This window comes from Anser brachyrhynchus (assembly GCF_964034855.1).
Source record: "Anser brachyrhynchus genome assembly, chromosome: 1".
NCBI classification, from domain to species: Eukaryota; Metazoa; Chordata; class Aves; order Anseriformes; family Anatidae; genus Anser; species Anser brachyrhynchus.
Window position 1 is genome coordinate 70,316,896 of NC_137694.1, and position 27,767 is coordinate 70,344,662.

The 27,767-nt window shown below is 36.7% G+C and overlaps 1 protein-coding gene and 1 long non-coding RNA gene across 18 annotated transcripts in view; both read right to left on the reverse strand.

Annotated features, from left to right (window-relative positions):
- Positions 1-1,495: 1,495 nt before the first annotated feature.
- Positions 1,496-27,767, reverse strand: part of CCDC91 (coiled-coil domain containing 91) — a 335,915-nt gene continuing 309,643 nt past the window's right edge. For 16 of the 17 annotated variants that reach the window (XM_080572471.1, XM_080572464.1, XM_080572460.1 and 13 more), the window contains one exon: positions 10,636-20,079. In XM_080572471.1, the coding sequence (XP_080428597.1) occupies positions 19,798-20,079 (282 nt within the window). In that variant the 3' untranslated portion in view covers positions 10,636-19,797. Of the gene's footprint in view, positions 1,517-10,635; positions 20,080-27,767 lie in introns of those variants that run through there. The other variant, XM_080572463.1, reaches the window with a different exon arrangement.
- LOC308185100 lies at positions 21,447-27,279 on the reverse strand. Its single transcript, XR_013943106.1, has 2 exons — positions 24,237-27,279; positions 21,447-21,525 (listed from the first exon to the last, which is right to left on the reverse strand). It is a non-coding gene; the product is annotated as an uncharacterized lncRNA (long non-coding RNA).

Genomic DNA, 27,767 nt, shown 5'->3' on the forward strand with positions numbered 1-27,767 from the left:
AATTAGTGGTTGTTTATCCACCACTCCTATTAAAAGAGAAAGTCTCCTGCTTGTGGTCAAACCAGAAAGACAGAGGTCCAGAAAGCATCTCCCCTGCCAGAAGGTGGGCTGTTTGGGCTCAGGGTCAACCTGGTGGCAATGCAGCTAAATGTCTTCTCTGGGTGACACATGGGAGCAGGTCCCAGATGACCTTGCTGGCAGGGAGCAGAGCTGATCCCTTTCCTGTGGTTTTAAGATGGGTTTAAGCTGAAACTCCAGTTCCTGAACCCTGCTTTAGCTACTGCTCCAGCTTAGACATTTTTTCCAATTTATGAAAAGGAGCTGACTGTGGATAAAATGCTGATAGATTTTTCCATTTCCAAAGTGATCTTACCTAACAGGCATTTATATAACTTTGTACTTGTAGATGGACATAGTCGTCCCTGTGATATGATCAAAGCACAATTACTTCAAATATTGTAAAGTTGCAATGGGAGAAGAAACAGATAAACCAGATTTTGAGAGAAATGATGAGGGATTAAATGAGTTTATAAAGAGAAAATCAAAGGAAAATGTGATTCATGGACAATGTAGGCCAAGGAAGAGAAATACAAAGAAGAGATGAAGGGAGAAAAGGTGTGGGAGATACCAGTTAAAAATGAACTTATCAAGGAAGTAGAATATGGAGAGAAAGAAAACAAAACTAAACAAGACAACAACAAAACAAAGAAAACGAAAAAGTGTATTTGCTCTCCTTATAGCCAAGAGATATATCTTGGGATCAGGACTCTTCGTCTGGCCCTCTTTTATGTGGGCCAGATGCTTGCCTTTTGTATTCATCTCTGTACAGCAGTTTATTGGCATTTCAGGATCTAATTGTCTGAAGACACGCTAGAAAACCTACAAATTCAGCTGAAGCCTAGCTGAGGTCTCTTGTCTACCAGAGCCACCCTGTCATATAGACAAACCCAATAAGAATACGATGTGAAAGAGGTGTGCTAAAGTAATTTTCTTGCTCTGTCTTTCTAAACTGAGTGAGGAGAGGAGGGGAGGAGAGACAATACTCAGGATTAGGATGAAGAAATTACATTTTTTTCTGTTGTTTAAGTACACTATTTTCTGAAATCAAAGAAACATTTTTCATTATGGATTTAGTTCTCACCACCACCCACACACAACCCAATTAATAAGCATTTTATTTTGAAGTGTTCTGTAAGATGTTGACTCGTCAAAAACAAACGTTTTCATGCAAAGTTTAGGAAGAGGAGATTTCTCAGATTAAGGGTAAATTTTCCGGATAGGACTAACCAAATGCACAAGTATCCAATAGCACAGTACCTCTTCATTAAATCAGTTTCTGTATGGGCAGGCTGGTTCCAGACTTGTGCTCCAGTGAATAAATAACTGTTCATCCTCTATGATGATCAAGACATCTATCATGCAGAAGTTTTTAGAGTGGAATTGACATTTTATCTGAAATTTACCTCCTGGTTGATTCCTTTATCCCCTTGATTACTATGATTTTGTGCTCTCACATCTAAAGAAAGTAAAAAATAGAAAAAGATTTTGTCCCTCTCAGGAATACTGTGGAAATCTCAAGCATATTTCCAGGTCAGGAATACCACTTTCTATTCTGCACTACATTTACCCCTCTCAGTTTTATTTCCCTACCTTGATTTGAACCTGGAATGTTTTGCTTAAAACATTGATATGACCTTGCCAGATATGATGACCAAGACTGATTTGCCTCCTTTGTTGCCAGTTGCTGTGTCTCACTGAAGACTGTAATTCTATTGAATGCCTGGCCTGGAGCCCAAAGACCCCCTGTTATCCCTCCCCTGAGTGGAATAGAGCTAATTGCTATTCTGCAGAACAATAGGAAACACACAAAAATTCTTACAATGAGAAATAATAATAATTTTACCATCTGAGGAAGCTTTTTGAGCTATGGCAGTCCAAATGCAAGACTTCTGATGCAAACCCACCAGGTATTCACAATTTTTATTTAATTGAAAACCACGCAATCTTTTACTTCACTAGGTCTGGGATTGAGAAAAGCTAAATTACTCATGCTTTCAAAACATAGAAAGATCAAACAAATTTCAGGTTGTCATGGAAGCAGATTGTTGTGCCAATAGTAGATCTTTGTAGTCGCAGATAATTAACCTTAATTACCCTGATGTGCTGTTACTGAAAATATTTGGTTACCTATGATGCTTTCAGTGTGTAAGATTGACAATTATGCTCATTTGGGCTGTGTGGTTTGATAGCAAAATGCATTTCACTGGTAGAGTTGACACAGAATTTTATTGTGTAGCATGATAGCATTTTAGCAGCCATGCTTGGTCTAAGAGTCCACTCTCTAATATCCTGCATCTGGACAAATAGAACTCTATGGGCTGAGGCAAAATACTAAGAAAAGAAATGATAGCTTAATTTAATATTATTGACGTATTTTGCCAACAGTTATACTGTACTCATAGCCTAGTTCTTTTTCTATACTAGGCTGGCAGAAAGAGGAGAAAAATAATTGTTTCATGTTCCAAACACCAACATGAAAAGCCTGACAATCAAAACCCTTATTTCTTTAATATGAAAAAAAAAAATAATAAAAAAATCTATTTTACATTTAAATAATAGTAGGACAGTGACACAAAAACAAACAAACAAACAAACAAGAAAAACAAGAACTAACACAAAGGCCACCAAGTTCCCAGCTAAGGCCAACAGCTTTCCTAAATCAACTCTGAAGATCTCTTTTCTTTTCTTTTTTTTCTTTTCTTTTTCTTTTTTTTACTTCAAAATGAACATAACTGATGGTTAGTTGCTATCCAGGTGAAAGTGTTGATGAGAATAAAGAATATTTATTATTGTACTCTGAGTTAAACATTGAATATGGCTTGCCTTTGTCTATACTTGCAGTGAAATTATCTTCAGCATTGGTTTTGATGTAACTTGCCAAAGACAGACAAAATTGAGAAAGATAGTAAATAATGGTGAAAGACCCTGAAATCCATTCAAGAATCTAACGGTAAAGCTGTACTCATGACATTTTGATTTTGATCTTTGCTACTTTCTTGGGGAAAAAAAAATCACACAGTATTGTAGTCTATCACTTCTGTGGTCACATCAAATATTTTATATGAGGAAAGGTCACAAGGTCATTAGAACCCAGTCTTAATCCATTACTCTAATACTTCTTCCTCAGAAACAACCAGGGTTAGAGTACGAATAACTGGCTGCAGAATCTAACCCTTATTTGGGTCTTCTACCAACTTATTCCCCATATTCTCAATTCTTTAATCCACAACACAGCTCTTTATTTACAGGAAGAGGAAAAATTATATAGTTTAAAGTCTTGTGCATGATTTTTGACACAAACAAAGCAGTCATGTTTACAGAGGAAAATTAGCAGTTACTTTGACATAAATGACTCTGTGATACCATAATATTTTAAAGTAGATGTCATTCTGAAACAAAAGACACTATATCCCTTAAGAATTGATGTGCTTCTAAAATAGAATAATTATTTGAAAGAAAGACCTCTTAGCCAGAATGGTTTAGAAATGGTCATTGAAGAAACAGTTTTTCTGTTTTTGCTATTTCAGCCAATGTCCTGTGAAGATAAGCACTTCCATAAATAAGAATAATGTCTGTAGTATGCAATATAGTCAAAGATCTTTATCTCAGACTTTCTTGGCCTGATTCCTGGTTCTGCTATAACAGTGTAGCTGTAGAGACTCAATGGTTTAAAATAAATAAAACAGATTGATGAATATCTCTGCAGTGAAACATCTTGGCAGCAATAATCTTTTCATTGTTTAACATCGTATAGTAGTGGGGAATACAGGCATTTGGATCAGAATAAAAGAGTGGTAATCAAAATCTGAAAAAAGTAATATTTATGCATATAAAATTATTTGTGTTGGGTGTGGTGCTGCTCATTTTTTTCTTTCACATGAATGTCCATATGAACATAATTTTCTGCCAGGAATGTTCTCAATACATTTTAGGGAACTCTAAGACCATATTTGTAAGAAGCAAACTGCTGAATGAATTTAGAATGAATTCAGGATTCTCACTCAGTACAGATCTACTCCAGGCCATATAATGCCATGTGACTCATGCACCCAGATAAAACTGAACAACACAGATCAAATTTCTAGTTTTAACAAGATCCATTTATAGATGTAGCTTTATAAATTTACTAAACATCAAATTAAATGAAGAACATTCAAAGTTTCCCATGGATGAGCCATAAACATTAAGAGAGACAAAATTAGTCCATTAGAGATTTTTTACATAAGAATAATAAACCGGTTTACAGCAAGATGTTGTTTCAGATAAATAGAATTGGAGGTTGAGAAAAATGTAGATTTGTGTGGAGAGAAACAAGGAAAGCCCAGTTTCCTGCAGCCTTGTGTCTCATGGTTGAACTCCTTGGTGTTTGAAAAGGGAGGAGCTCACAATGCATCTACTGCTAGTCTGTGTCTGCTCTGACTTCGTAAGAAGACTTCTTAACTAAATTAAAAGAGCACTGGGAATGTAACGGGGGTAAACAAATCTATCCTTTCGAAGCTGGACTCCAGTGCACCAATGAATAGCGCAAAGCATAGGAGAGACCTGGTTTAAGTGATATCCCTCCCAGGGATACCTCGGGTCAAGGCAGACTTCAGATGCCTTGCATTTGCTTGACACAGATCTTATTTGTGCTGACACACAGTAATACATGAACCTTCCATACTTTTTGAGAAGTACAATTCATTCTAAAGGAATAAGAAGGAGATGAACTAAGGTGTAAAAAACAACAATAACAATAAAATACATCCAAAAACAAACAAACAAACGTACTTTAGGTAAATTTATGGATCTGAACTCTGAGCTGGTATGACCACAAGTCTGGGAATGAGATATTACTACTTGGGAGTGAGACACTGTTGATTTTCTGTTAGGTATTTCTAAGCATTTATGCTCCAGGCAGCAGAGTCTTTCATAGTTATTCATTAGGTTTGTTACTTCTTGGGAGGACAGTTAATCCCTCCCTCACTTCCATGTTCCCTCTCTTCCTCTTAGCCTCCTGTAGAGCTGTCTCCAGCCAGTCAGGATGCTCTGCTTGGGTGTTACCAGAGGAAAAGTCATGGAATTCACATATTTTTATGTAAAAACATAGAGAAGAGCAGGCATGATGTCTCAGGAGTGGGAGAGGTATGGTAGAGCAGTTTTGCTCTTGAAGGTGGTTAGAAGTATGCTTTATAACACCTACCAGAGTCATGCTGGGGTATCCTGTCTTTTCAAATGTCAGGTTCCATTTTCTTTAATATGTGCTTCCATAACATTTATAAGGCCACCAGAGGCCTGTTAGCTAGAAACATATCTCAAATCATTATGATGCTACAGCTCTTTGCTCTTTATTATGGAAATAAATCAAAAGCAGACTTTCAGCAAAGAAAGTCATGGCTGGAGTAACAATTGCCAGGTTCCTGAAGATGCCAATGCCTCAATGTCTTTAGCATTTCAGTGTATGTTTTGGCCACTAGAGGCTCAGTTTTTCAATTAAGGATCAAAAAAAAACAAAAAACAAACAAACAACAACAAAAAAAAACAAAAACAAAACAAACAAACAAAAAAAAAACCAGCTTCATGTAAATTTGCCAACCCAGACAATGGGACTCTTGTCCTTCATGAAAAATTGTATTTATTTAAGCTTTAAATTTGTGCTCATATTTACTTTTAAAGAGCACAGTGATACTGGAACTGGGCTGTATCGTATTTACACAAAAATTAAGAATACCTGGTTGGAAATGGAGCAAAAGCTTTACATGAAGATACTGAAGATTATGTATCATAGGACAGGTAGTCCCGAGGGAAGAGGAAAGTTCAACTCAGATGGAAGCAAGGTCTCTTTTGTTTTTCTGCAGCCCTGTTTGCTGGGCTAAGGAAAAACAAATCGCTAGCTTTTTGCAACCTATTGCTTTGTCTCCCTGTCATTGGCAAACACAGAATATATTGGGAGATGCTTTTTGGAGCAGGTAATGGGACAACAGCAAAAGTACTCCTATCAGTCAGAAAAGTAAGTATAATCAGAAATCCACATTAGAACTGCTCTTTGGAGCCATATTCTGTGTTTAGGAATAGAAAGGTTTCACTGTAGTTTATTCAGTTTCTTGTGAAGTAAACCAGGTTTTCGTTAACTCTACTGTAATGAATGGAGGTCACCTCCCTTCAGAGGAATGCTAATAGTGCTCTATGAACTGCAAACTATTCAGTTTATTTTGACAGGTTTTCAGGATGTCTCTTCCAGTTCACAGAGAAACCTCTGCTGCCCTCCCCAAGCCCTTACCAATTTGCAGCAGAAAGTTGAACCAATTATCTCTTTTTTTTCTCTTTTCACATAAATGAACTTTTACAGTCATTTTACAGTAATAACTGGAATACTGCAGTGCCAAGAGAGCATTGTCTCACACAGGGGCTCTGGTCAAAAGTGGAAAAGACAGAAGCTAATTTATTTACAAATATGTTGAGAGCCCATGATATCAGTGGGTGTAATACAATTGCATTAGGAAAAGATATTTTCACCTCCGTTTTAAACTCAGTTAACACGATTTTAAGTTAAATCTGAGTATGCTCATGTTTACAAAACTGAATAAAAATAGACAAAAATATGTGTACTGGTTAATTCTAAGATTTATTAAATCCCATTAACACTTTCCTATCTTGAAATATTCAGCCTGTTTGTAACCAAAATACTTTGCTCAGCTTTGGCAAATATTGTTAGACTCCATTTATATGGGATTTCTAGCCCTGCTTCTTTGGAAGAATGACTGATATCTCAAATATCATAACATGTAAAGAATTTTCCTCACTTCTAGGCACTCAGGGATTCCAGGTCCTTTACATACTTTCCACCATCCATGCAAACTGGTCCAGTATTCATATGAAATAAATAAAGAGATTATTGCTACAGAGAAGTCAGTGTTGAATGACCAGAAGTCAATGGTCTGTATTTAATATCCGTCTTCACAAGAAAGTATTATCTGCATCATTGATTACACTTTGTCTAACTACATGTTAATGAGGCAGGCACATTAATGTGTACTTTATTACACTTTAAAAACAAGATCCTTGTGGAGATATATTAATTTGACTGGAACATGGAATATGCTAAAAAATAAACAAGAAATGTCAGAGTATAAACTATATAGGTAAGCTTCCTTTCAGTTCAGACTTCTTCTGGGGGGAAGGAGCTTGCTAAAGGTTTTTTATTCTTGACTATAGAATATCAAACATGGTGAAAAATATCAGAATACTGAAAAAAGAAATTATGCTTTTGGAAACAGTGAGCAAGACAGAAACATAATACCCTGATCTGTACAATAAGCTTATTCAATGTTCAGGTAATTCCCCTGCATATTTACAGTATCCTCTCACTTTCCAAAACATCTTAATTTTGCTTGGAATTTTCAGAAAGGTAGATAATTTATTTAGAATTCTATAGTACACTGAAACTTGTACACCATCCATAATATGATTTTAAATGTAAAAACTTAGCAAGGTCAAAGAAATATTTTAATTGCATTACAGTTTAATTTCCTATGTCAAAAAAGTCTACATACATGATCTCAACACAGCTTTGATGAGTCTTCCTAACAAAGTGATGGTAAACATGAATTTACTGTGAATGTGGATTAGAAAAACAAGCCTCAAATCGACTCTTAGTTTCTATATTAGTTCATATTTTATTGGTACATGTTGTTGTGTTTTTTTTTTTTTTCTTAGTTGACTGCAGGTTTTTGATCCCAAATATTTCAATCTTATATTTGAAATTTATGTCTCATATACATAACAGGTACAGTAAAGAAGTATGATGCAATGAATTTATCCTCTTTTGCTCTCATTTCCAAAATATAAAACCTAATAATATATTTAGGGATAATTCTTATTTCTATCCTAGTCTCTTGATTCTTATGGTTTAAAACCCATTGCTTTTAAAGTTGCTTAATATTCTTACCAGATGTTATAAATCACTATTCAGTTGGTTGAGTATATGTCCTATGCATTAAAATGTTTGCTGGTTATTTAAACTTAATAGCAAGTCTAACCTACTGAGAAACCTCAGGGAAACAGAGATGTTTTCTTTATAATATTTATATTTTAAAATAATTTAAGAATTTAAAATTTAAGAATTTAAAATAATTTAAGAATCATTTCAAAGTTAGTCCACTTTTTAGTGATGGTCCTGATTTAAATACATAAAATTCCTGATTGTCAACAGCATTATGAGATTTGCTGCACACCTTCCTTCCTTCCTTCCTTCCTTCCTTCCGTCCGTCCGTCCGTCATTCCCTTCTTTTTTTGTTGTTTTTCCTGTATCTTGTAACTACACATTATTCAGCTATCTTGGAAAGAAGGAATAAAATATGAGAAAAGTTAGGAAGTACCTGACTTATTCTTAAAAGAAGGAGCTAGTGGTAAATGCAGCAATAGATACAAGGTGGATTCAAACACTACAGCTGTTTGTTTGCTTTGGTGTTTAGTGATTTTCACAAAGGAGCGATTTGCAAAGGAAGAAGCAAACTCCAAAACAGAAAGCACATTTCATACACTTCATTGTAAAATTCACAGCTCTGTTCAGCAGATACGATAAGTGTCTAAGAGGTCTGCCACTGAGCACGAGGCCTAAGAGGTTGGAGCACTGCTGTTATTTACTTGGAAGCTCATGGATCCAATTTGTGGTTTCCATCTCTTCTCCAATGCCCCCATTTGACAGGATAGAGAAATAAATCAGAAAGGATTGAAAGACTAAATTAGCTGAAAATTTACTGGTTAACACTGGAGTCCAACAAACTATTTGCCAAAATTTCAATTTCATTATACAAACAACAACAAAAAAAGTTACAATCTAAAATAAGCCAGACATTAATATTAAAATGGTTGGAATTGAAGAGCTTACAATATAATAAGAGTCCACAATATAATACTTCTCTGATTACTGGTGGAAATAATTGAATGAGCAGTGATCAGATTTGGATTATGTAGTATAAAAAGGATTTAATTGGTATGGGAGTGCCATTGTGTGAGGAGCTGTACAAACAGGGAGGTAAACAGTAACATATCGGCATATTCTACTTATACTATTCAAGAAAAAATATTTGTGTCTTGTTTTCTTCTGAAAAAAAGTGTTGCTGATTGTATATGGTTGATAATCTGTGCCAGTTCTTCAAACTAAAACAAGAATTTCCAGAGCAGTATAATCCTGAGCCCACGGAATGACGGGAGTCCATGTTCTACATCTTTTCTCATCAAAATATATTGGAAAAGCACTAAAATAGATTTTAAAAACAGAAATTAAATGATTGTGTTGCTAGGTCTTACACAATGCATTAGTGTCATCATATAGGCATGGATAAATAGGTGCTTAGTGTTCCTATTGTTTTTAATTGTGGCTGAAGCTGAGGAATGTAAAATGGTACCTGATTTTATGATGTGCCTTAGCTCCTGGAGGTATGACAGATTTTTTGTGAACATTACACACACTCCTGCTCTCCTACTCCATTATTTGAAGGTAACAATACTAAAAGTCTAAGAAAAAAAAATGATAAAAACATAGAATCATAGAATTAAAGAATGGTTTGGATTCAAACCTTAAAGATCTGCTGAGAATAGTTTACATAGTCACCAATAAATTGTTTGCGTTTCTTCAGTTTTTCTTTCTTAATTATTTAAGGGCCAGTTCTTAAGTACTGTACAGACTTAGATATTGAAATGCATTAAAATATGGAAATGCACTGGGACACTCAAAGTTCAACTGCTTTCTGTATAGACATAGTGAAGTGGGGCAAGGAAAAGCAAAAATGAGAGTCTGAGATACTGAGAGAGTACCAGTTTAAATAAATCTTGAAAACAATCATTCCAGTGTTATAATCCTAATATCATCATTGAGTGCTCTAATCCCAGCACAGAGCTGTTTGGAGGCTATTCCTGGCATTTCTGTAATATAATCTGTTTGGCTACCTTTCAAGGTTAATGTGCAGCTTGAATTTCCTGTGTTCATGTGTCTAATTAAGGAATATTTATTACCTCATCATAATATGATTTGTCTTACATTATTTAATGTTACATTTACAATTTCAGATCCCTCAATGCCTTTTTTGGGGAAGGGAAGTGATAACACATCAAGGACTGTCAATCCAGCTGGTAAACAGACGGTTTCATTTGAAACAATTCAATGTCAATTCCTTCAGGTTTCACTGTGGACTGACATATGACTGCACAGTGAACAATCAGAACTAGAGACTGTTGGCCTTAAACATGACAAAAGTCTAAGTTTTTTTAAAGATTTTTTACCCACAAGCTAATGGAGTATTTACATGATTTTGATTTTACTCCAATAATCATTAAAAAAATTGCCTCCAAGCATTGCCTCCTGAAATCTGAAATCCAGAACTTGAAGCACTGAGGAATCAAAGTGAAATAGCCTCAAGCTACTACAAATTGGGTTGATTTTTTTCTCACTCAAATCTATGCAGACATAAAAAGGAAGAAAAAATATTTAAAAATAAATAAACAAACAATAAAAAAGAGTGAGCAGCAGCATGGCTAGGACTTCGCAGTGATAAACACAGATCTGTGCCTTTTTTTTTTTTTTTTTCCTGTACGGCTATGAACATGTAAGAAGGCATGGGTCAAATCACAGCCACACATGGATCCTGTTTCATCTGTGTTCTGTTCAACATAAAACCAATGCCTCTGACTCACACTGATAATAACTTCTCACTCATTCACATCATAAACAAGGTCTAAATCCCAATTTTTATAATAAAAATGAAATTAACACTGAGCATTTGCACAGATCTGTGTTAAATGAATTATCTTTCTACTTAGCCTGACACCAAGTAGATGTGCACCTTATTTGTGCACCAAAGACAAGATGGGCTATCTTGGATCAAGTATGATCACTTTTCACATCTCCAAGAAGAAAATCACTATTTATTGTAAAGGAGTGATATATTTAATGTAGAACTACCACTCATTTCTCCCAATAGTTTAGGGGCAAGTTATATTGTATCTTATTACCAAATAGGCCATAATAAGAATGGCATAAGTATAGGTTATCAGCTGTAATAATTAAACAGTCAGTTATGGATAGTTCATTATCAAAATCAGCCTACATATTTCTGTGCTAGTACTCCACCAATGTTTCTTCATGTAAAATAATACTCTTTCAGCCAAAGAATGCTACAACACATATGTATTGTGCAGACAACCTGTGCCATGCCTCAAGTAGTCGAGTACATTGAGTTTACATAGCTATGGGGCAATATAGAGCATTCTGCCTCACTCCCAGCAGGCATCAAGTACTATGTATCTCATGTCACATTTGCATGAGATTGCTTGGGTACTTGTATGTAGGAATGATGTCCTTATCACGGGGGTTATAAGGTCTCCAGGGAAAAAAGTTTCCTTATTCCAGATAGTACTTATACAATAATATTGTCTGTTGAAATGCAACAGCTTCTGGGATGGGAAAGCAACAAAGAAAAAAACAACAAGTTGATGAATTACCTGTATTAGTTGTTAAGATTTTTGATACAGACACCGTAATGAAGCTGTTGGTATGCAAAGACTTTAAATCCTTGTATAGATTCTTATTGGATTCCTATTGCTCTCTGTACTTCATTAAAAAATAAATTCAGACTGTGTGGCCAAGTGGATGGATTACTTCTTTTTCTCTCACATTCTCTCTCACTGTTAAAGATGAAAGGCTGAAACAACCCTGGTGGGATTGGCACCTATTTCTTCCAAGCAACTTTTTATTTTGAAGTGGATGCTTAGAGAGCTGAAGCCAACCATTTAAGTGAGCTGTTAGGGATATCTAACACGGTATCCTAGGAAACCGACTCTCATTCTACAGCCATCAGCATGCAGACTCACAATTTTACTTATACAGTTGGAGATATGTGGATTATTCCTGAAACAATCCTTCTCAACCTCCCCTGCTCCCACTTTCAGTATAATTGCTTTAAGAAATAAAATAATTTTTAAAATCTCACAATCCTTTGCTCAATTGCTATCCAATTCAGTCTGGCAGCAAGAAACATACTTCATATAAGAGTAGTCCAAATGTGAATAATGAATTCAGAAATATTTTCTTTCGGAGCTGCATTTTTGGTTGTGTATATTAAAAATAAAAATATAAAAATAGATAAAATCTTGTCTATCTTGGCTGTGAACCTAATGAAGAATTTCTTTAAAGTTTTCCTAAACTAATGATTTTTTATAGACAAAAGAGTTGGGCCTGCAGACATATAGGGCTGCATAGCTAGATATTCCTGCTTATAGAGCACACTCAGTTGGTTTCTTTCCTTGGCCACAGAACCATAGAATGACACAAAGCAGACCTTCTTTTTGCAACCTAGAGGGACATGTTAATTATTTATATCTTTCCTTAATGTACTACCACCATGGTTAAGCTATGAAGCAAGCTGTGAAAACATCATTGATTCATATTAAACTCATGTTTAGACAGTGGAAGATGTAATTTTTAATAAGCTTTACCTTGTCTGTGTTTTTTATTTATTAATGTCACTTCAGTAGCTATAAGTCTATCACTTGGAGCTGTAGAAGCTGTGCTCTGTGTAACTTTAAGTGAAACACTGACTCTACTATCTGCATTTCTTACACTCCAATTTCCAAAATAGTAAAATATTTCCAAGTAAATGCAAAACACAGTTGGTTATCATCTGGAAAAGGCTTTCCTCTGGATATATGGCTTATTTTGAGCATAAAATAATGCTGGCACAGGAAACCTGTAAGTGAAGTTCAAGATGTGAAAAATCTCTTTTTCATTACAAATGTACTTGTCTGTCTTCTAGCAGTGGAATGCCAACAATGAGAACAATTAGGGTCCCTCTGGCTGTTTTCCAGAATGAAATGGATGAATGGAAGCAGCAAAGAATCTTCTGAGTGAGGAGGAATGAATTCATAGCTGTCAGAAACAGGGAGCTTAACTTTGGAAAATAGAAGTATGACCTAAACACCTGCTTTTAAGCCCAAATCTCATTAAGAATGGAAGCTAGGGGGAAGAGATGCAAGAGTCAGAGAAAATCTTATTCATTGCAACACTTTCAAAGACAAGCGTAGGAAGGCAAAGCTCTCTAAGTAAAACTTCGGCTCAGATGAAGTCAAATCAAATGCTGCAGTTCTCCTTACCTTCACTCCTGGAATATAGGTCCTCTTGGACAAGTTTAGAGCAGTAAGAACTGGAACAGGGCATGCTGAGTTAAATTTAGGCAAAAGTCTCAAAAAACGCACTATATTAAAAGAATATTATCTTCATGACTCTAGCAGACTTACCTCAAAGGAAGCTTAATTTAATTTGTATTCCTTTCAGTAAAATCAATGCTTTCAAGTGGAGAATTCCCTGCTTTTTCTGCAGCTGCTGTGACAAAACAACTTTTTAAGAGGGGGTATGTGCCATAAAGGCCTAAATGGCAAAGATTTCAGAGAGAGAGTGCTGCTTTTTGGCCCTTGCATTTGGATAAAAGAAAGCTGCCTTGTTTTATTCAGGGTAGCTGGGAGTGAGTAAGGTAGTCTGATTAAGAAAAGTATAGGCCTGAATCTCAGCTTAAAATTCAGAATCCATATTACTGTGGTATCTCTGAACTTCCTGGCTGAAGTAAGAAGCTAAAGTGAAAACCTCTCAGACAAATCCCTTCTTTGGAAAGCTCTTTATGTTGAAAGCTCAGTGAGAGTAAACCATTGTTGTGGTATAACCCAGCAGGCAGCTAAACAACACACAACCATTTACCTACTCCCCACTTCCACTCAGTGGGATGGGGGATACAATCAAAAAGAAAAATGCAAGAACTCACAGGCTGAGAAAAGGACAACTTAATAAGGGGGAAAAAAAAAAAAAAGATACAGAAAAAAACCAAAACACAACACAATAAACAAAACAAGTGATGCACAATGTAATTGCTCACTACCAGCTGACCGATGACCAGCCAGTCCCCAAGCAATGGCAGGCCCAAACTGTTCCCCAGAGCTGTGTTGTTCAGCATGATGTCATATGGTATGGAATATCCTTTTGGTTGGTTTGGGTCAGCTGTCCTGGTTCCGTCCCCTTCCAGCTTCTTGTGCACCCCCAGCTTCCTTGCTAGCAGGGCAGCATGAGAAGCTGAAAAATCCTTGACTTGGTGTAAGCACTGCTCAACAACAACTAGAACACCAGTGTGTTATCAAGATTATTTTCATCCTAAATCCAAAAGAGCAGCAAAACACAGCAACATTCCAGCTACTAGGAAGAAAATTAACTCTATCCCAGCAGGAACCAGGACAGCCAATGTAAATTTGCCAGACAATTAGGGTGCTCTCAGGTGATCTCTGTTTTTAGAAATGTGTACTGGGTCTGGTTGGGATGGAGTTAATTTTTTTCATAACAGTTCATATAGTGCTCTGTTTTAGCTTGATGACCAAAACAATGTTGATAATACTGGTGTTTTAGCTGTTCCTGAACAGCACTTGCCCAACATCAAGGCCTTCTGGTTCTCTCTTTGTCCCCTAGTGAGTAGCCTGGTTGCAGGCAAGCCCCGTAAGGGTGCAAAACCAACAGGGGTATTATGTCATGAACAATAGAACTTGGGGGGCGGCAGTTTCTCCAAAGTAGCTGTTGCTTGGAGATTGACTGGGCAATAGGCTGTTGCTGGTGTGTGATTGCTTTTGCACTACTTGTTTCTTCTTCCATTTTTTCCCCTTCACTTATTAAACTCTTCATCTCAGTACGTGGGTTCTTTTTCTTGCTTTTTCCCTTGCAGTTCCCTCATCCTACTGTGGGGAAGTGAGTGAGCAGTTGGGTGGGTGTTTACCTGCCAGACAGGGTCAACCCATTACAAAGCTGAAAATTCATAAAAGCTTCTTTTAACAGTACTAAATGATTTGGGTGTGCAAAACAATGTTTATCTGGCCTCTTATTGATTTAAGGTTAGGTTAGGCAGTAAGCCAAATTGCACAGATCACAAGGTGAGTAGTGTTTTAACAGTACCTGAACTCATTTCAGCAGAGGTTCACTTGCCTGTGCAATTTTAAGGATGATTAGGAATAATTTCAGTAGATGTCATTGTTATTACTATTGCTAGACAGCTAGATGACCTCTGGGGCTGGCTCAGGAATGACAACATTCAGTGCAGAAATCTTCCTTTCATCTAGGGTTTAAAACAGTGACAATTCCAGTACTGAGCTGAGTCTTTCAACATGAATGTACACCTTGCTGAACAGGATAGCCAGGTCCTCTTCTTACCTATAGAACTGACAAATCTGGGACAACACTTGTGCAAATCATCTCTAGTTTTTTTTGTTTTTTTTTTACTGATGACCTGAATGGTGAAGTTTCAAAGATGGTAGGCCAACCCCATCCATCAGATGGAAGCACCTTTCAGTTGCTCTCTCCTGAACCACATTTAAACCAGGCAGTAACAAGTTCCTTACGTCATGGCTCCTCTGATGACTTTTGTTTTTTGCCCCTTTGATATTAGCAACATCAACAACGTATTCCCCTCCTTAAAGCAGAATTAAAACCTTTATTATTAATATATTTTTTAGAACAACAAAGAACACATGCCAGCAGTGGATAAGACACCAGCCAAAGTCTACAGGCTTCTGGCACTGCGGCTCTGTTTCTTCCAGCTGAGGAGTAATAATTTGACACCTCTGAAGCAGCAGGACCTCATACCCTGACAACTGCAGCCTTGTTCTACAGCTCTAAGCCATTCAAATACATGACAAAAATCACAGTCAGCAATATCCATAGTGGATTTTTTCCCACCTTAGCAGTTCTTTCTCTCCTCTGATGTGGGCTTGGAGATATACTCTGCGGTATCACTGTTAAGCTTTTCATTTATTTTTCCACGCTTACCTACACAGAATGAAACACTCCCTTTTAAATGCCAGTCCAAATTATTCAAGAATACTTTTGACAGCTGCCAAGTAATTTAGACCGATACCTTCTTAACACCTTCTCAAAACAGACCTGACAACCCAGAAGAGTAAAGCTTTCCCTCACTTATAATTATTCTGTGCTTGCTGAATTTACCAAGGATATTTATTTCATTGAAGCATGGGCTTTTTTCCTCTTAGTTGGATGAAGGGACTTCATGGTACTCTGAGTTGGAATGCTCATTTTGCCATTTACAAATTGCTAGTTTTCCTTCACTTGTCACCACCAAATCCACACTTTTGCTGATGAGACTTTAACAGAATGTGGAGTGTTTTGAAAGATACAATTACATTCAGATAGTGGCCTATGAAAATACTTAATAGGTTCTGCAAAAAATATACAAGTTACTGAATTGATCAACCAAAATTCTTGCTTTCAAGGGCTTCCTTGTACCATTCTTATGTTTGCAGTACATCAAATAATGACAATATGAAATCACCCAAATAGTTTGAATCACCCGTCTTTCCAGGTTACAGATCATTTTGAGAATATTTTTTCTTGCACCAATCCAGAATATTCTACCAGAAAATTTAGGTGTGATGCTGGTTGACTCTTTTTGCAAGGCTGAGAAGTGGTCCAAGGGCAGAACAGGAAAAACCTGGAACATGTTTAAAATGAAGGTTGAGTCACAAAGGGTGGCACACTACGATTAAAAATTAAAAAAAAATGTAACTCCAAATGGAGCTCTTACAAAGATACAGTTAGAGGGCATATAGCCAGGAATCCTTTCAGATATGTGGCCTTCATTTAATGCATGTAGCTATGAGCAGAAACCCTTGGGGATATGGGTTTTTGATTCAGGAAACTCCCTCAAAGTTTTTAAAAAAGCTGCATCACTTACTTACTTAAAACAATATGTCCCTGTGAAATGTACAGATATATAATACCTAGGCAGCATACACCATGTGTTCGTCATTATGGATAAATACATCTCTCAGCACTAGACATTCTAGAAAGTAGAGTAAAAAAGAAAGTCCCGAGCAGTGTCCAAAAAAAAAAAAAAAAAAGGCAGGAAGGACCTGTCATTGCTGTAGCAATTAACCCTTATCCCTCAGTCCTAAGTCCACATTTACTATGAGTCCAAGAATTTAAAAATAAATAATAAAAAAATAGTAATGTGGAGCAGGATCAGGCAGGCTTAGGTTTAATTTTTGGCATAGTCGTTGCTTACTGAGCAGGACTCTTCCCTGAAGACAGTTGTCATGGAGGTGTTAGAAGACCAAGGCAGTAGCTTGCCCTTCAGTCCAGGTCTTGAGAGCCTCATATTCCATTTCTCAAACAAAAACACAACTATCCTTTACTACAAAGGTTGATACAACCAGAAATGCATCACAGATTGTCCAGAACTCCCAGACTATACAAACCGCACCTACAGAAAGACCAGAGACAAATAAGAATCTTCAAATGCTCCATTGGAACAGATGTGTCTGGGATCTGCTATTGACCTGTCTCCCTTCCCTGCTGTCTATGAAATGAAGCTGTTAGAAATTACAGGATTTCTCTTGTTTCACACATTCAGCTTCAGGGATCTTTTTCAGAGATGTACAACATAGTTCCATTTGGTTGATACTTGACCTTCATAAAACAGATGTGGTAAGATGAGGAAAGGAATAAGGTTAACCATTCAGCAGGTGGCACCCTTTCCCTCTTTTTTTTGGTCCTCAACAGCCTTGTAGGTGTGGTGTTGTCAGTCTACAAGACATGGTGTTAGATGTTTTAAAAGCACACAGAGATCATGAATAATGATGTCGGGATCTGCTTCCCTTTCTAATCTTACTTGCTGATAAAGTCATAATAAGTGATTAGGTAACTCCTATCATTAAAGAACACTGAAAGCTTGACTAAACAGGCTTCTTCGTGGTCACTGTCTCCCAGGAACATGTCTTCCTTTCCCATTAACAGTTGGCATGATAAAAGCCAATCCAGACTTTACTTTTTCCTTTATGTCATTTTTATTGTTGATGTTGTTTCTTTCCTTTGTAAACTGTGAATATGAAACCTAGAGACCTCACTATTTGGAAAAGCAAATTTGTTATCGTTGTTGTCTTTGGCAAAAGGTAGATTACTCTCTCTACAGACACATGTCCTAGTTTGTGGCTCCTAATTGTTAAAGGTCACAGGTAGGTTTATTTGCCCTGACTTCTTGGTTGTGTCATAGCATGCTGTTAACTGTATAAGCTGTTCTTTGCTGTATGCTTCCAGATGTTGCATTCATGATCACTGCAGTTCAATAGACTCTTCTTCAAAATCCACTGATTTCAGTAACAAAGTGAATCAGTTTTTTTTTAAAAATGTACTTTCTTGTTCTTCCTATAGTCGCCATCCCTCATGACTGCCACACACATACTCACCAAAACCTGACACAAGGTGGTAGTGGAGAGAAGGGAACGAGAAGGGTGAAAGTATTTAGAAGTACTGTAGATACCAAATAAGTTATTTGTTTTCCCTGCAGAAGGCTTCCTGTGAAAGGCTGAAAATTAAGAGTACAACAATATGAATAATGAAAATGTTAAATGCCTTTTAAAGTATGGTAAAAACTGGAAGAGGTTGAACCAGAAAAAATATATTGATTAAGGAATGGAGTGGGAGTTAACATTCTGGACATTCCCAGGAAGTGGCTTTGGGGAAGAATGAAAACCATGTTTACAGAGAACTAGGAAATAAAAAGCTAAATCCACACAGTCACAATTGGTATAAATTCTCCATGATACTAAAGGTGGAATCACTTTGGTAAAAGAATGTGGAGGAAATAGGGAAGTGACGGAGTGGGAAGAGAAAAAAAGGAAGGAAATCCACAGCAGAAGAAGGGGAGTATCTCAGCAATGCCATTAGTAGCTTTCCCAAACTAGTCATCACGTTGGAATAGCAACACACTGCTTAGAACAGTGAACCAATGCAAACAGAAGTCAAAGCACATCACCTTCACAGAAATCCAAGTAAATGTGTGTGAAAGAGAAACTTCTGTTTATGCAACCTAGTTAGGTACACGGGGATTTCCTAACCAAGTTAGGGAATAAAGATACCTGAGACTGATTTCATAGGATTCTAAAAAAGATCTGATAGGGTCTAACATCTTCCTATGCAAAGTAATGGGGAAGTTCTACTGAATCCCTTGAAGAGCATTACTCAGTGCTCCTCCAGCAAGGAGCAATGCTGAAGTAATTCATGGACTTTCTATGCCTTTGTTTTCAATACAGAGATGTTAGAGAAGGAAGGTGAAAGCAATGGACTTTGCACTTGAAGCAGAATATAATTATGTTGATGATAAGTTAATGTTCTTCAGTCCTTCTGATGTTTAACTCACTGTCTTGGGGTAGGTTCCAAGAAAGCTCTATGTCTTGCTTAAACCAAGCTAGTTCTGCTGTTTCAGAGCAGAATGGTTTCTGATATACATGCAACCTAGCTTTAACTAGTTTGCTTGAGAAGAGCTATTCATACAGGTTTGGCACCCCAGATCTCCAGATAAATTATCAGCAGGTTGCTTAAACACGTTGGGGTTTGTTTGTTTGTTATTTTTCCCAGCCTTTGCTAAAATCCTTGCTCTTGCTCATGCCCTGGTAACAGCATACATGCTGACTTTAATGTAATTAAAGTACACCTACAGTAAGTACATTATTTGAAGTGAACGTTGTTTAGCTCTTCCCTCAGATGCTCAAGACTTTGAAAATGGCTAGAAATGCACAGGAAGAATAAAGAGCAGGCAACAGTTTGGAGGAACTCAGTGTAGCCAGTTCCTGTGAAGACTCAGCATCTTTCTCTCTGCTAGTCCTTACAGTGTATAGCAGATATGTAGAAATCCTTGTCAGACAGGGTTGCTCATGCAGAGTTCAAATGAACTCAAAGTTCATGGGTTCAAAGGAAACCTGATAAAGTGTACAGAGGAGAACTCCTTTACTAAATGGAAAAAACACATAAGGGTCAGGATCTATCTTAAGCTGAAAATAGTCAGAAACTGGGAGAGGATTTGGAGAAAGTATAGCACAATTCAGTCTTGGCTTGGCTACAGTTTGGTTTCTGCTTATGGCCATACTGGAGACTGGGTCTTTGTTAGACTGTCTCAGATGACATTCTGACGTTGTTAGACAAACTTGAAAAGCAACTTGAATTATCTGGGGGAAAAAAAGAAAAAAAAAAAAAAGATTACTGTACAGACAGTGCTTAGGGAAGCAGGGTTTGACTTGAGACTGAGTGTAGTTCATGCAGAAACAATCCTCACCAGGTGTAAATCTTCAGGATCTCAATGACATGAAGGAGCTTCAGTAGTTTACCACAGTCTTGTGTAAAATAGGTAAAAATATACTGCTTAAAACACTTAATGTTCTGAACTACACTAAGCAGATGAATATATTTAATAGATTATTTGAATCATGGCTTTGGCATCCCCAGTAAACATTTAAAATGGTTAATGGAAGTGCTTTTTACTTCTGGATAAAAACTACTAAAAGGGCTGACTCTGAAATATTTGAGAAGTTTGGTTTGTATTAATGTTTAAAGGTTGGATTCTTATCCCAAACTTTTTGGATATTTTTGGGCAGTGAATCGTAATGTGAAAAAGCTTTCCTGTGTGGTTTGTAGGCCTTATGCTTGGCAGTGTTAAAATTACCACAGGAAGAGCTTTTTCTCATGGCATTTTGGCTTCCGGTCACAAGCATAGCCTGGAAGTCAAGAGGCGTGGGAAATTAAAATAAGAGTAGAAACAGTTAACCAAAATTCTGTGAAAAGGGTTTGGATTCACCAGAAGTTATGGGAAGGTCAGTCCTTATTGTATCCAGATCCATTCTTCCATGCACCATAAATTACAGGATTAGTCAACAAAGTTAGACATCTAAAGAGACACTAAAATATCTCAGGCTTTTCTATTTGCCAGTTAAGTGCTTTTCTCACATTCTGTAGCCTCCAAACCAGGTGGAACAAAAAGTTAATTTACCAGTTAATAGAATCCTAATTGCTTCTCTTGGGAACCTTGCCATAACTAATAGTTCATATTGCCTTGATTTTTTTTCCTGGTATATAGCAATATTAGTTCATTTCACCCCCTTCATGTAAGTCTGATTATTGTTTAATCTAGTTACTCCTCTGAACCCCTTCCGATCTTCAGTGGATATAGCCTATTCCATCTCTCTAAAGTAGCAAAACATAACTAACCCCCATTTACAAAAATAGCATAAAATGAAAATATGACATTCTATAAACTATACACAGAGTCTGAGCCAAAGCATATAACAGACCCAGTTTTTGGACAGTTTTTTTTTAACTCCAAGTTTATCCATGCTCTGTTGGAAGTGAAGCAGTCAGTTCCCCTCTCCCTGACCCTTCTGTGTATAGATACACAGCCCCTGATTTTTAATCAAACTTCTCTCACTCCTGCCATACTCTAACCTGTTGATTTTCCCTTGATATTGCACCCTTCAATTCTATACATTTTCTTGAGAGAAGATTCTCTTCTTTAGTGTTGATCTTCTTCATATATTCAAAATTTGTCACAGAATAGCTTTTCCATCAGGGTCCGGATTGTTCTGGGTTTTCCCTTTATAATCTCCCACCTCTGCCTTTTACTGAGGAAAGAAAAAACAGTCTCATGATAGGAGGAGAGACACAGAGGCAGCTCAACCTTCAAGTTTGATTGAAACTTCATCTAACAAAAACTGTGAAAGTATCATAGCAATTTGTATGTCTGCCTACTGGACTTATTGCAATGACCATCCTTTAAGAAAGATTTTCAGGGTGACAGGATATTGGTCACAGGATACAAGTGAGATAATTAGGTTTTCTCAGTTGGGGAGAAGGTGAGAAAGAGTGAAGGTTTACTAAATGGTTCTAGTGATCTGTGGCAGCTGGAACTGTCAGTGTGCAAGAAGAAATCTCAACTGAGATTTCAATCTTTACAATGGCATTGGCAGTTTAGGAGAGATATCCTTTCAAGCCAAGCTGTCAAAGATCAAATTTCAGTGTATGTAAAGAGCATTTGATTAAAAACTAACTACTTTTCTTGAGCAGACATAGGGGCTCTGGCTTCAGAGCATCCCTCTTGATCTGATTATCTTCACAAGCAACCAGAAGGTTTTACTACAGGAAACTGATATGCAGAGATCAAATAATTTTTGCAAAATCATATAGAAGTCTGTGACAGAGCAAAGAAATGAACCCAGGTCTTCTGATTCCTTGGCTACCATCTTAGCCACTTCTTTTCTGCAAAACAAATCTTAGGTTAGAATTTAAATTTCTGGGTGCATTTCAAGTCTCACTGGAAATCCAGCTCCATACATTTAGTAGGCCCACTGCAGAATTTCTCCAAAGCTCTTCTGACTCGGAAAGTGGAAAAATAAAGTATGTCTTTTATGTAACTATGTCAAGAGGCAACATAGACAGTGGCCAAGCCTTTCAAGAAAAGTGGTTTTTCCTTGTGTGTTCTGGTTTATAAAGCCTGTCTTCTTTATTTTCAGAATATAATTGTTGCACCTTCCAAAACAACACACAAGAAGCCAACTGCAACAGTTAGTGTCTTGTGTGCCTGTGAATTATCTTGGCCAATACAAGGAAGGAGGAGTTGATATCAAATTAATGAAAAGGAAAGTCAGAAAAACGAAGCAAATAGTGCAAATAACTCAGTTTTGGCAAGAAATCATCAATTGGATATATATTAATGAATAAATTTTTTTTCCTCTATGCTCTCTATGAACAAAGGGGAGAAGTAGGCCCTTCCAGATGCTGATTCAGTCCTCCTGAGAGAGGTTTCTAAAACCAGTGTGATGAGTCATTTTCTAGCATCTCCTGTTTCCCTCCACTGACTTTTGAGGCGCTTATAGTAGATACAAGACTGATGAATGAAGTTATTTGAGAGGAAACTTAAACATTACATCTCTTATGTATATGTAAGTTGCAAAGCTATTCTTAAGACATGTAGGTAGAGCAGCTAAGGCATCTCCTTATTTATTTGCTCCAATCACATATCCATCTCCATATATTGCTTAAGATACTGCAAAACAAGATCACAAGGGAGCTTCCATACACTCTAAAGCAAGCAGGAAGCAAACATTTTCCTATACTTAAAGATAACTTCTTGAATCTATGTACAGCTAAAATTCCTGATAAAAATGAAATCTTTTGAATCATTTATTTGTATTTCTTCTTCAGGCTGGTCCCGAGAACACTATCAGTCAAATAATGAAGGAAAATTATAAACATGAAGTCAAACACAAACCTTCCTTGAAAAGACAGTGCATAAAATATTTTTTCTTCTCCAGAAATCCCTGCTTGTCACTTGTCAACACGGAGAAAGAACAACAAAAGAATAACAGATCAGTTATTGCATCCTCTGACCAGTGTCCAGCTGCTTCTGCTGCCTAAGGTAAAAGAGTTGTTTTAACATGATCTGAAAATGAAAGGAGTAGTGGCATTTAATTTCCTTCCTCTTTCCTTTCTTTTATCCTCAGGTCATCTTTCTCCCAAAAACATGTTTTATAAGTTGTCCAATTAAGAGGTTTTTAATGTCAGAACCTTCTTTTTTCTATCTTTTTTTCATTCTAACACTTTCTAACACTCTCTAACATCTAACACGACAGTGTCTGGCTATTTCTGAGTGCTACATTCACATAATTTAGTAAAATAACAATAGGAAAATAAAAATCTGCTTCTCTCTCTGAGTTAAAGTTCCTGCCTAGAATAGAAATCTTTCCAATCAAATGATTATCATTACATGAGTGCATGTATGATCCAAGAAAACAAGGCTGTGAGTTTGAGTATACACAGTTCATACACATACATGCATGTGCACATGTAGAAAAAGAATAGAGTCTCTAGACATAAAGCAAGTAACAAGCCTAACTGATAACTGTACCTGCAAGACAAGAACCTAACTTTTGCAACATCAAAAGCTAATTTGTATCTTGTGGCACTACAGATCTAGCCCCTGTTTGAAAGTTTGAATGTTTTTTTTAGGGATTCAAAATTAAAGTAACCTTTCAAAATATTCCTGCAGAAAGATACTGAAGAAGAATAGGATTCCTCCAGTTTAAATTCTGGAGAGAACTGAAAAACAAAAAAACAACTGAATTTTCACAGAATTGTGTAGCTGTATAATAATCATATTCTTTGCTACTAGTTGTTTATTTTGCAGCAACCCTTTTCTGTGCTCCTAAAGAGCTCTTTCTACTTTTATTTATTTATTATTTAATATTGCTTATAGTTTTCAAACTTCCTATCTTAACTGCTCTATCAGCAGCACTAGAAGCCATCCGGACATCCATGCTGCCTCTGATGAACTCACCAGTCAAAGTGCCGACCCCCAAACATTCTCCAGCCTCAGGATTCCCTTCTGGCAGTACAAGAGCTGAACTCATGTCATTGGGCAAAGACCAAAGCAGGATTCTTGCTTAAAATAGTAGATGATGACATATAGATTGTCTGGGGTTTTATTTTTAACTAGGTCAAACTTGTGCCAGTAACAGTGATGGCTTAGGTGTCCAATTAAAGTCATAAAGTGATTAGAGCTTGCTGGTGATCATTAACTTCCCCTGGACAGTGCCAGGGTAACCCAGTATGGAGCTACTTCAGACTCTGACCTTCCATTCATTCTCTAATGCCTCCCTGTGTTTTACTTTTACCATGTCTGCTATAGTCTTTGCAACATACCTCAGCCCCAGCTCATACTGTCTGTCTGCTGTTCCTGTCCTGGCTGTCTCCCAAGTCCCATCTACTCCCTGCTAATTCAGTATAGCACTCATAGAACTATATGAAGGCACTTATTCCATTGTGGGGTCATTTGGAAGAAATAACACTCAGTTATTTGCTCTGCAGCAAATTAGATCTTTCAGAGATTAAACTGAAACATTATAATGTTGAAAGGGGCTGGTAAATTATCAAGCCCGGTGAAGAAAAAGCAGATGTGTATAATGCATACAATGTATCTGTCTTTTATTCATTAAGAAAGCAACAGGCTGCCCAGGGAAGAAGTTGAGTCACCATCCCTGGAGGTCTTCAAAAAACACATAGATTTAGAGTTTAGGGACATGGTTTAATGGTGGACTTAGCAGCGCTAGGTTAAAGGACCAGATGATCTTAGAGGTCTTTTCCAACCCAAATAATTCTATTATTCTATCATTCTGTAAAAGGCTTAGGTTTGTTTTCTGATGATTTCCTTTCTATTAAAGACTACAGATGTGACGGTTAAAAATATTGGGAAGACATAATATTTTAGTACTGTCTAAAGCATTTGGTAGAGCCTTGAGCTACTACATTGTCAGCTAAAAAATGAGTAAATAATGGTAGTAAAAGTATCTGTGTACTTCATGTTAAACATATCAAAGGTTAACAGATTAGAATATTTAATTGTAAAAAAGGAGATCATCACCAAGTGTTGTTTCTACCACTGTTCTGTGGTCTCTTTTTTCTGGATGAATGTTAATATCTTTATTACTGATCTCAAAGAATATTATATACATATATATAATATATATAAAACAATGATAAATAATGTTATTATATATATATAAAGTTATTAGAACTACAAACAACGTCAGAGGAAGATCATATTAACCCAAAGAAAAAATAGCAGAGATCAAAAGATAAAGTGGGCTCACTTAAGACATATGAATTTTAAAACCTGTGAACAAAGAATGGAGATCATGACTTTAAAATGAGCAAACAAGTACCGCAAAGTAGTAGCTCTGAAAAACATGATGATTGAAGCAAATGATCATTTGTAAATTCTGGTGAGATGTGATTGTCAAGGTAGGTATAATTTTTGGTTAAAAAAGGAGGAGACTATTGAGTAGAAAAAAAAAGAAAAGGAATATTACTTTTCTATCTCACACCAAGGAGAGTTTTCTTGGAATCTTCTATCCAAATTAATGACAAAAGAATATAGAAGGATTAGAAGCTGTTTAGAAAGAGACGAGAGAATGACCTGATATTACTAGTACATGTCTCACAGTCTGAGACTAGTTTGGAAATATCACAGACTAAATTTCAGATCAGAGATAGCTTTCTAATCTAACAGAATAAGACAGAAATAAGATTCAGTGACCAGAAGCTGCATTTAGACATAGTGCAGGCTGTGAGTCTTTTGAACAGGGAATTAAATCATCCATTGGGATTAAGGTGCTTTCTTTCTCAGCTAGAACTTGAAATCCAACCCAGATCTGGACACATGGCATCAGTCAGCTAGAGCTCCAAGCTTGAAGCAGAAATTTCTGGGTGAGATGCTATAGCCTGCATTATGTAAGAGTCAGATTAATTGTCCCAAGTGTTTTTAGAAATCTGTGAAAAACTGACTTTACTCATAGAAAACAAGATCAGAGTTCTTGTGTCTCCAGATTGATGGCCATCCACTGAAGTGCAATCTGCAGACTAAGAGATGTGAAATAGTTAGATGAGAAGGGTGCTCCACTGGATTGTTTATACTCACTACATCTGTGGCAGACCTGAATGAGGTTTTAATGTACATTAAAATTATTCCATAGGCAGTTATATACTGTGAAGCCAAAACATTTCCTTTCCTCCCCCTCCCAACTCACTAGACCTCAGGCTTTCATTTACAGTAGAGAAATGGAGCCAGTAAACCTATACTGTTCTATAAACAGGGCAGCATAATGTCTGTTAAAATTCTGGGCAATTTCTTGTAATCATATGTACTTAAGTAAAATTTACATGATTATTATGAGCTGCTCTTGGGCAATGGCTCTTTGTCAGCCTATAGTGATTAGCACATTGGTGCTGCCAGGACAAAATTCTGTCAGCACCACAAGAAGCAATTTCATCAGGTTTCCTTTTACACAGCTCACAGTGGCTTTGCAGCCTGCTAGACTTTCTTCTTTTCCCTAACCATGCAGTCTGACTCTTCAGATGGAAATTAAAACGATTTCAAGAATGAAGAGTTCTAGCTTATTTCTAAAAATAGCCCTGATCTTCAGCAGAGGATATGATTCCTTAGCCATGTGCAACAAAGATGACCTCTTTGTAAGGTCTAGCCTGCAGCAGGAGGTGTCTGCTCTTGGTCTACTTTTATATTGGTTCAAAAATAAACAGCAAGTTCCTCTGGCTGGCCTCCCTCACCAAACGCAAGCAAGGAACATTCTGTACAAGGAAGCACTCACAATCATTTGAGGGGCCAACTCTAAAGAAGTTAATTGATGCATCAACGATGTGTGTTGAGCATTAATGTTTTCTTAATATGTTCATGGCTTGCACAGCTGCATATTAGTGCACAGTAAAGACAGTACTGTACATTTGGGATATCCTACAGACGTGAGTTGAAAGAGAATGCATTTATTTTTGCAAAATGGAGTCTTTGTGCTCAGATCTTAAACTTACATAACATGTCAGGGACACCAGAATATATTACATATTTTTCTTATAGAAAGTTGAATAAGCCAGAAATGTGTGTGATATTTTACAGAAAAAAAGTATCCCAATAAAAATAAATAAATAAATAAGATCACTTGTGTCCTATACAAATTACATCTTTTAGAAAAAAAATAGGGAAGGGAAAATTCAAACAGGAAAGTTGAAAATTGACCCCTGTTTTAACTATCTTTAGTATCTAGGAATTATAAAAGTACACTACAGTGCAGAGTCATTCAAAGAGTGAAACTTTAGATAAAGAATAGGGTCCCAGGTTCCTTTTCCTGCAACATAAAAGACTTGGGATAAAAACAATATGTATACTAAAACATATTTTCATTGTGAGAATGATGTACTATGTTGTTAGAATAAGAATCTAGACTAATATCTTTGACCTTGAAGCAACACGTACCCCAAGGAGCCATGTGAGGTGCAAACACTGCACACCCTTCACCTT